The sequence below is a fragment of the Tachysurus fulvidraco genome, chromosome 1 (assembly GCF_022655615.1).
Source record: "Tachysurus fulvidraco isolate hzauxx_2018 chromosome 1, HZAU_PFXX_2.0, whole genome shotgun sequence".
Classification (NCBI taxonomy): Eukaryota; Metazoa; Chordata; class Actinopteri; order Siluriformes; family Bagridae; genus Tachysurus; species Tachysurus fulvidraco.
This window is the reverse complement of record NC_062518.1, coordinates 15128562-15138500: the sequence shown is the minus strand read 5'-3', so window position 1 is coordinate 15138500 and position 9939 is coordinate 15128562. Positions and strand designations below refer to the sequence as shown.

At 40.0% G+C, this 9939-nt stretch overlaps 1 protein-coding gene across 4 annotated transcripts; it reads right to left on the bottom strand.

Annotated features, from left to right (window-relative positions):
- Window positions 1–986: 986 nt before the first annotated feature.
- Window positions 987–9260, bottom strand: LOC113657023 (sialoadhesin-like). Of its 4 annotated transcripts, XM_047812375.1 has the most exons (12): window positions 8132–9254; window positions 7194–7526; window positions 6897–7121; window positions 5552–5899; window positions 5257–5472; window positions 4757–5107; window positions 4459–4677; window positions 4091–4354; window positions 3911–3998; window positions 2554–2608; window positions 2258–2472; window positions 987–2128 (listed from the first exon to the last, which is right to left on the bottom strand). In XM_047812375.1, the coding sequence occupies exons 1-12, from the start codon at window positions 8175–8177 to the stop codon at window positions 2047–2049; spliced, it is 2442 nt and encodes an 813-aa protein (XP_047668331.1). In that variant the 5' UTR covers window positions 8178–9254; the 3' UTR covers window positions 987–2046. The 4 variants fall into 4 exon arrangements, with proteins under 4 accessions (XP_047668331.1, XP_047668312.1, XP_047668323.1 ...); XM_047812356.1 differs by having other exon boundaries at window positions 7194–9260; XM_047812367.1 differs by having other exon boundaries at window positions 5552–5758; window positions 7194–9259.
- Between the last annotated feature and the right edge of the window lie 679 nt (window positions 9261–9939).

The window sequence follows — 9939 nt, the reverse complement described above, 5'->3', positions numbered from 1 at the left end:
TCAAAATCAGAGCATTGCAAATATATATTATATAACCCCACATTACAACAAGGAAGATGTAAATATTGCAACAAAGAGGGACACTGGTTTTGAAAGTGCAAGAAGAAGAAGAATAGATCAAAATGCAGGTATAATGATGACCTGGATCAAAGATTCCAGATGCTCACCCAATAAAAAAGACTCAATGCTCTACACCAGAGGTATTCAATTAAAATTCAAAGAGGTCCAGTTAGAAAAAATTAAACAAAAGTTTTGAGGTGCCCCTTTTTTAAAAAACATTAACTACATTAATAACACAGGAACCTTAGGCAAAAGAACATTTCAAGTAAAATAGAACAGGGCAGAATCTACTGAATTAAAGAAAAGTGCAGAGCTTTGAGAAGCTCCCTTTTTCCTCTCTCCTTTCCACCTCTCCTTACTCCCTTTCCATCTTCCGTTCCTAGTGAGAGAAATGGGCATGTAACTGTCCTGCCAGCAGTTTGAATCTTAATTGTCCTGCCAGCGTAAATCGGGTGTATTACTGCCACCTTCTGCTCTGGAGTATGGAACAGAAACAATCTGTTTTTGGCTTGGCTTTTGATGACGCTCCTGTCGTAATAACTAGATTAACTGAGCATGAATGAAAGATTGATCTTTTTATTAATATCAAAGAGCTTATATAATCTTACAATATTATATTATAATAAGGAGATGCTTAATATGATAATATTAGAATTTTAACGGGTCCGGGCAGTCCCATCACTCGGTCCGGATCTTGACCGCGGTCCGCCATTTGGTGATGCCCGCTCTACACAATGCAGTTGAGCCACAGGGAAACCGAGTAACCCCTCTCTGCAACACCTGCTAGTGGTAGTTCATTAAAAAGATAATGAACATTATGTATGTGCTAATGTATGTGCTGAAAAAGGTAGCGACATGCAACAGCTATTTTCAGCCAATTTTATGTATAAAAAAAAATACAAATGGACAGGTGAGTTCACAAAAAGTTTCATTAAATGTAAATGTTTATTGAGGGAGTTAATCGGCTGCCCTTGTATTACAAATGAATGTGAAGTAAAAAGCTTTTCTGTTTTTCTCTATCTTGGTTTAAGTTCTTGTTCTACAGATACAGCACATAGAGATAAGTAGAAAATACTTCATAGACATCATATGTGAAGGACTAAAACTCAGTTAAATGGAAATGAATAAAGTTAAAGAAATAGACTAGTTGGCTAGTGGCACTTCAAGCTTTGGAACAATAGATGGCACTAGTGATTCTAATTATTCATTCTTTTCTCACAGTTTTTTAAAATACATAAATGATAACGCAGAACAAATGTGAACACAGACCTGTGATTTGAGCTAAAGCAGAAACTATAGAATCAGCACCTTCTGACCAATCAGAATCGAGAAAGCAGTGTCATCAAATCACTAACAAACCCTTAATAATGACCCTGATAATAATAATCTATATAATAATATAACTGGACAGTATACATGCCCACACACTCTACACACAGTGTAGACACATGTTTGAGTGCCTTCATTAGTGACATGACAGCCTTTAAAACCACTGGTGAAATTAAGAGTCATCGATTTCAGTTATAAGACCTGAATGTACAGTTAACAGAAAGAAGCAATTTAGCTTCAGTTTATCAAGAAAAAAAGCATGTCATGCAAGTACATCATCTAAGCAAATACAATTGGCAAAGGAGCAAGTCAAATCAAATGGGAAATATAGGTCCCATTTTTATCCATTTATAACAAATTAGTTAGTTATTTATATCACCAGCATAGATAAAGAAAGAGTATATAAATCACTTAAAATATAAAACACTAAATTGATTAGCATTAAAATAAAGGTTATGATGGGACAAAAAATATGAAAAAGCGTAGACAAAAAAATTATTCTTTAAAACCTCAACCTGCATACACATTTTTTTAAGGTAAAAAAGCATACAAGCACTACAACACTATTATAGCATCAATACTCCTACTGATGAAATGCCAAAGCTGTCCCTCTTCTCTTAATCAGTTTAGATGCAGAACAGAACGATCAAATCTCTCTCAGCTTTTGCTTTGTCTGGGGATTTTCTGGACCTTGCTGTAGATCTGAGACGCATCATCATCCTCTTCATCTGCCACAAGCCTGTAGAACAAAAGAAGGTCATTTACAAATAAGGTATAGTATAAAATTTATAATCAGTCACTTCATGGACTTAATCATGTTGACTGAGCAGCACAGTTAATGTTGTTATAACAATAATGATTTGCTTACTGGACGGCAGCAGTTCTCCTGCTAACGTTCACTTTAGCGTACTGAACATCCTCTTCCTCTGTGGTGTGTGCAGGAAATCTCGGGGACAGAGACCCTTCCTGTGTGTGGGAGCGTTTAATAACCACACTGGCATAGTGAACGTCATCCTGTTCATCTGAGACTCTTCTGCTACAGTTTGAGACTGAGATATTTTCATACACTGATGCAGACTGAGGCTGAAAACAAACACAGTATTAAGTTTAATTCTGTACATGTCACATGATCAAACAGTCCCTCCTCCTTTCAACCACACTCACCTGTCCACTTTCATCAGTGCTGCTGTGGCCATTAGCTGAGCTCCGCTTCCTCCTCCTGAGAAATAACAAGCATGTGTTCAAACCAAATGTACAGACACTGAACAAAATTATGAACACAACTTTTGTTTTTGCCACATTTTTCATGAGCTGAACTCAAAGATCTAAGACTTTTTCTATGTACACAAAAGGCCTATTTCTCTCAAATATTGTTCACAATTCTGAGCTGGTGCCCATGAATTGAATGTTCATTTCTCTTCCATAAGCCATCTTCAAAGGCGTTTCAGAGAATTTAGCAGTACATCCAGCAGGACCTCCACATCCAACATCTTTACCTCCAAGATCGTCTGAGACCAACCACCTGGACAGCTGCTGCAACAATCGGTTTTCTGTGCAAACTGTCAGAAGCCGTCTCAGGGAAGCTCATCTGCATGCTCGTCGTCCTCATCGGGGTCTCGACCTGACTGCAGTTTGTCATCGTAACCGACTTGAGTGGGCAAATGCTCACGTTCGATAGCGTCTGGCACTTTGGAGAGGTGTTCTCTTCACGGATGAATCCCGGTTTTCACTGTACAGTGCAGAAGGCAGACAGGCATCATGTAGATTAGTGGTTTGCTGATGTCAGCATTGTGCATCGAGTGGCCCATGGTGGTGGTGGAGTTGTGGTATAGGCAGGCGTATGTTATGGACAACGAACACAGGTGCATTTAATTGATGGCATTTTGAATGCACAAAGATACCGTGACGAGATCCGGAGGCCCATTGTTGTGCCAAAGGAAGCTGAAAACATCCCAGTTCTTGCATGGCCAGCATACTCACTAAATATGTCAACCATTGAGCATGTTTAGGATGCTCTGGATCGGCGTATACGACAGCATGTTCCAGTTCCTGCCAATATCCAGCAACTTCGCACAGCCATAGAAGAGGAGTGAACCAACATTCCACAGGCCACAATCGACAACCTGATCAACTCTATGTGAAGGAGAGGTGTTGCACTGCATGAGGCAAATGGTGGTCACACCAGATACTGACTGGTTTTCGGACCTCCAATACAGTAAAACTACACATTTTAGAGTGGCCTTTTATTGTCTAATCAGCATCTTGATATGCCACGCCTGCGAGTTGGACGGATTATCTCGGTAAAGGAGAAGTGCTCACTAACATGATTTAGAGAGACTTGTCAACAATATTTGAGAGAAATAGGCCTTTTGTGTACATAGAATAAGTCTTAGATCTTTGAGTCCAACTCATAAAAAATGGGGCAAAAACAAAAGTGTTGCATTTATAATTTTTTTTCAGTATAATTATTTAATTGTAAATTATGTTTCAAACACATTCAGTATGTTCACAGTTTACATACCACATACACAGAGCTCCTGGGATGAGTGTTAATGCCAAGAAGACAAACAGCCCCAACACGGTGAACGTTAACACATCGTTCTTGGAGCCTTCATAAAAAAAATTATTAAATATAAATATATAGGCTTTATTTGTGTTATTACTTTATACAGCTATGTAAACTGTTTTATGCTGCACTTACTGAGCAGGTGAATTTGTGTAGAGTTGAGGTCTCCCAGCTGGTTGTGAGCAGTACAGTAGTACAGTCCTCTGTGCTGGGAGCTGATCTCACTGATGCTGTAATTCTGGCCTGTTATCAGCAGTTCGTCTGCAGCTGAACTCTGTTTAAACCAGGAGTAGGTGAGAACAGGAGGGTTTGCATCACTGCTACAGCTCAGAGTCACTGAAACCCCCTCCACTGTGTCTCCAGAGGAAAGAACCACTGCTCTGGTGTTTTTAGGGGAATCTGAACAGAAATAAAACCCCTGAATCAGCTGATGTGTGTTCAGCATCAGTGTTTGATAGAGATGTAGATGGACTCTGAATGAGGAGAGTAAAATCCACACTCACACACTGGAGGAGAGAGGAGACTGTCATGGCCTTCAACAGCACAGCTGTAACTGACCGCACCACCGACTGCAGCTACAGAGCAGGAGGCAGATTTACACTCAGACACACGCTGTCCGTTCTTGTACCAGATGTAAGTGGGTTTGTTAGACAGAGTGCAGGTGGTGATGCAGCTCAGATCGATTTGTCCGCTACCCGAGTCTGATACTGTAACCTTCAGATCTGCAAATATTAAATTAGATTGTAATTACTTTTATCTTTAAAAATGTAGATAAATAAATGTATAATAGTGTTACATTACCTGTGACAGACAGAGAGACTCCAGGTTCTCCGGTGCCTTTTACTTTAGGATCATCAGTGTGGAATCTGAACCTGTATGTTTGAGCATCTCTCTCACTCAGGTTAGTGATTCTCAGACTACAGTCATTCTGAGAGCTCTGTGTGTACTGCACTCGGCCCTGATACTCTTCATCCTCTCTCACATCCTCAGGCTCAACATTAACCTGCTGTGTAATGAACCATAACATTTTCATGACCTTGTATTTATTAGGGAAGGTAAAATAACTGTGTATGTCTAATGATGAGCTAATTAGACCACAGATAGTCTGGGTGGAGTAAGTCACACTCCAGCAGCTCGTCTGATCAAAAACATCTGAAACACACAAAATTAGTTAGAAGAAAAAAAATCCATGACTAAAGCATCACTCAGTTATGTATCACTACATGGGATTTTATTGTAATCTAACAGGAGCTGCCAGTGAGACAATGAGAAAGTGAGTGAAGTTTAAAGTGAGTTCTTACAGACAGCAGGAGAGCGAAATTCCTCATGTCCTCTTACAGCACAGGAGAAGCTGCCTGCATCCTCACAACTGACATCCAGTTCATTTCTGTCCTGGTCAGTAACACGCTGTCCGTTCTTGTACCAGATGTAAGTGGGGTTGTTAGACAGAGTGCAGGTGGTGATGCAGCTCAGCTTCTTATTCCAGTTGTCCAAGTCTGATACTGTAACCTTCAGATCTGCAAATATTAAATTAGATTGTAATTACTTTTATCTGTAAAAATGTAGATAAATAAATATATAATAGTGGGACATTACCTGTGACAGACAGAGAGACTCCAGGTTCTCCGGTGTATTTTCCTGTAGGATCATCAGTGTGGAATCTGAACCTGTATGTTTGAGCGTCTCTCTCTCTCAGGTTAGTGATTCTCAGACTACAGTCATTCTGGGAGCTCTGTGTGTACTGCACTCGGCCCTGATACTCCTCATCTTCTCTCACATCCTCAGGCCCAACATTAACCTGCACTTTAATGAACCACAATGATTTTATCACTGTGAGACCTGCAGGATATTTATAAGAGCAGGAAAGAACAACTGATGTGTTTTTCAGAGCACACACATGTTCAGCAGTGTAAGTCACACCCCAACACTCTATACCCAGTACACCTGAAACACACAGAGACGTACACACAGGAAGGAAGAAGTCAGCACTGCTAATTTTATATCTTTATAAACATTTAGTTTACTCTGTGTGTCAATAAAATTTACGTAAATACTGTGAGACAGAATTGTGAAATGAAGCGATGTGTTTAGACTACAGTATCAATACCAACAATTTATTGTAGGATTCTGAGAGCACCATCAGAATAAAGAATGCTATTCCAGGGACAAAGAATCAGGAATTCTGATTATATGGTCATAGGAGCCATAAAACCACGGACCGTCACTCACTGACACTGTGGAACCAGTTAATTACTGCTGGTTTGTGGCCATCTAACTTCAGCTGTCCTGTGAACTACTGGGAGGGTGTGAGAGCAACTCTGACCAAGGGAAGATTATTGTTATTGCTAATTAGTGTTGTAAGTGGAGAATGTGGCTTACACCCTGCTTTAAAATGACTGACAGGAGAAAACATTTTGTGGAGAGAAGACAGAAAGGGTCAAAACCCTATGACACTAATACATGTAGGAGTTAAGTCAAGTCAACGAATCAATCCAGGGAACTGAGAGGAGTCGATTCTGTCATCATCACAAGAAAATCACGCAGGTTCTGAGATCAAGACTCCACATCAACACAAGTTCACACAAAGACTCAGACTCCAGGTGGCCATGGAGGCAACATCACCTGCAGAATTAATAAATAAACTACATTCATCTTATCGCTGTATGAATAGTGAATCAGCTGTGTAAGTATTACGTTTGTAATATCTCTCTCTCTGAACCGATCAGACAGTTTCCCATTACATGTACTGGTGGAGAATGAGGCAGTTCAGCATAAATGATACACACCATCACATCACTGATTATTAAACATTAAAACATAATAAAATTACATCCCCTTTATCAGAAACAATGCTATGAACAAATGGAGATGTTTTAATGACAGTAATATGAGCTACTGGTTTCAGTTGGATGCTGAAGGACAGATTTACTCTGACACTTACACACTGGAGGAGAGCGGTGTTCACTCCCATACACCTTACAGGAGTAGCTGCCTTCATCATATCGACTGGTGGAGTCAAGTACAGTGGAGGCATCCTTTGTGTATTTGATATAACGGTCATTCCTATACCAGTAGAAAAGGTGTGTGTTGAGTCTGCAGGTGGAGCTACAGGTCACTTTCACTTCTCTCTGTCCTACAGTGTTAGGATCCACCTTCACCTGCAAGTCTACACACAATTATGGAACAAATCACTGTAAATACATACTACATATTACACAATAAAATGTGTGTGTGTTACCTGTAACAGTCAGCTGAATTCCAGATGAAGCTGATATCCAGTCACTGCTCTGTGTTTTAAATCTACAGTAATAAAATCCAGAGTCACTCACTCTCACATTACTCACTGTCAGACTGCAGTCAGACCCCCAGGTGTTTACATACAAACGTCCTGAATATACTGGATCTTTGCTCAGGTCTTGTGGTTTTCCTTCAGAGCTCTGGACTCGATACCACTGTATATCTGTGACTCCAAAGTGACCAGGTTTAAATGTACAGTGGAGTTTTAATGTATATCCAATAACAACACAGAGACTCTGAGAGATGCGAGTTACACTGTGCTGAGACTGAACTCCTGGAACACACACACACACACACAGACACGCACAGACAAACACGCACAGGAGCAGAGACACACACCCACAGGCACACACACACGTGCGCACAGACACAGAAAAACGCACCGACACACGCACATGCACAGACACACATGCACACGCATAGACACATATACACAGATACAGACAAACACGCACAGACACAAACAAACATGCACACGCACCGACACACGGAGTTAAGAACATCGAGAAATAACTCTTGCACTGACCAACAAAACTGTACCCACAGTGTTAACTGCTGTTGCTGTTCTCAGTCACACACAGCGAGATAAGGAGGTGTGAAAATTACAATAAAAAAAAACCTCTGTGTGAAAACGCCCATGAACTTCATTCTGATATGTTTATGTTTCAAAATAATTTACAATAATCAATTTTTCTTGCTCCATAACTCTTGTCTTTTACTCTCCAACATCCTACAAATTTTCTTATCTGCACCCAAATCATGTCAGATTTATAAAACACTTCCAAACACACAGAGATGTGGAGAGATTTTTCTTAACTGTTGCAGTAGAGACACAACAGCATAGTAAAACAGTAGAGCTGAAATATTTGAAAAGTTTACCTGCCAGTAACATGAGGATTGTTGTAACTGTAATATTTCTCGACATTCTATAAAACACAGTGACATCAGCCTTCAGACAGACGACACTCGAAGATCCACTATGTGTAGAATTTACACCAAAATTTTCCTTATAAATATAAAATAAATCTCTTAATCTTTTAATGAATATTAAGTCTTAATCAGCCTGTTCCTCCTTCACTGGTACTGCACTCGTAAGCAGTTATGAGCTTCTTCATGACTCCAGAAGTAAAGACACGGAAGTTGGAAGTGCATTGTCATCACACCTCCCTAATTTAGCTTAGTCTCTTCCTTGACTGTATACCAGAACAGACAAACAAGTGTAATGAACATCTCTTACACTGGTGCTCTTTATTTTGTGCTAAAAAAAACACATCTCTATTGTAGCAGCAACCAGTAGCTGCTAAGAGGCTGAGTAGAGGGAGTTAAAGATGACGCGTTTCAGTTTCATTCAGGTGGTTTATTGTGATGTATAGCAGAAATGATGGCAAGATGAAATAATCTCCAAGAAATAGAAAAGGAAGTAACTGTAAATCAAAAGAAACGTTCAAAGGAAATGTATATCCAAAGAAACGAAACGGTCAACAGAAAGTGAGTGTCCCAGCTACTCACCCCCTTTCCACCTGCATCCACGTGCAAACTCCCAGATTATATGCACCTGTGGACACCAAGTGACGTAACAAAGGAAAAGTGGCAATTTCAAAATAAAAGACATCAAAACCTTACCGGGCACTTACATCTATAACTTAAGTATTTTTTCTCAACAGAGACGACATACTGTTCTTCTTCTTAGATCGAGTAAACTATTCAGGAATTATAGGAATAGTGAACCTGTGCTTTTGGGAAAGATTGGGATTACAGTTGGAAGATCACGGGAATCACTTTCCAACACCCTAGCAACTAACCATGTTAGCATAGCAAATAGCAACTCCATCAAAATCACTTGAAATTTAGCAACACACCAGCCACATGCTAGCAAAACAGTGGGATTACCATAGCAACCCCCTAGCAACACCACAGCAAACACCTGGATAGCATAGCAACCTGCTTGCAACGCCACAGATAGTACATGATATATTGACCAACCAGCAACTTGCTAGCAAACCCCTGGAAAATACTAGCAACACCCTAGCAACCAAGTAGTTTAGCATAGCAACCAAAGCAACAAATCAGTTACATGCTAGCAAACCACTGTTAACATAGCTACCACGTGGATAACATAGCAACCACCTATCAACACCATATGTAATACATAAAATATGCTAGCAAACCACTGGAATACCCTATCAACAACCTTGTTTAGCGTAGCAACCTAGTAACCAAATAGTTTCTCCATCCTTCCCTTCCCTTGTTGAGACAATAAGGGAGACAGTTTGTCCCATATTTCTCCTACACATTGTTTCATACACACCAAGTATTCTTAGTGTTGACAATAACACAATGGTGAATGGTGAGTGTTATGGGGCAGAGAATGGTGGGTACATCAGCGTCATCACTGAATAGAACTCAAACTGTACACTTTACTTTAGAGCACACAGGAGGTGATTAAATGTAGGTAGAAACTAAATCCTCACATATCCTTTTCAGGGGAAGTCTTAGGTGAGTTACTGAGGAAGTTCTCCAGGATCATGGTGCTACATAAAAACAAAGACAGAGCTAAAGACTAGTAAGTCCTAGCCACATAAAGTGCAACTGTGAAACCTGGTGCAAACAGTGCGGGAAAAAAGACAAACAAGACAGTGCAGGACAAAAATTACAAGACAATACAAAAGATATTGTAAAGGATTGTG

Bases quoted from the DNA above. Each gene is read 5' to 3' on its own strand.
- LOC113657023 (XM_047812356.1), bottom strand. From the start codon at position 7,755: ATGTTCTTAACTCCGTGTGTCGGTGCGTGTGCATGTTTGTTTGTGTCT. The intron at 4,678-4,756 runs GTAATGTAACAC...TAATATTTGCAG, and splicing joins AGTCTCTCTGTCTGTCACAG to ATCTGAAGGTTACAGTATCA. The intron at 2,473-2,553 runs GTGAGTGTGGTT...GTTTGTTTTCAG, and splicing joins GCACTGATGAAAGTGGACAG to CCTCAGTCTGCATCAGTGTA.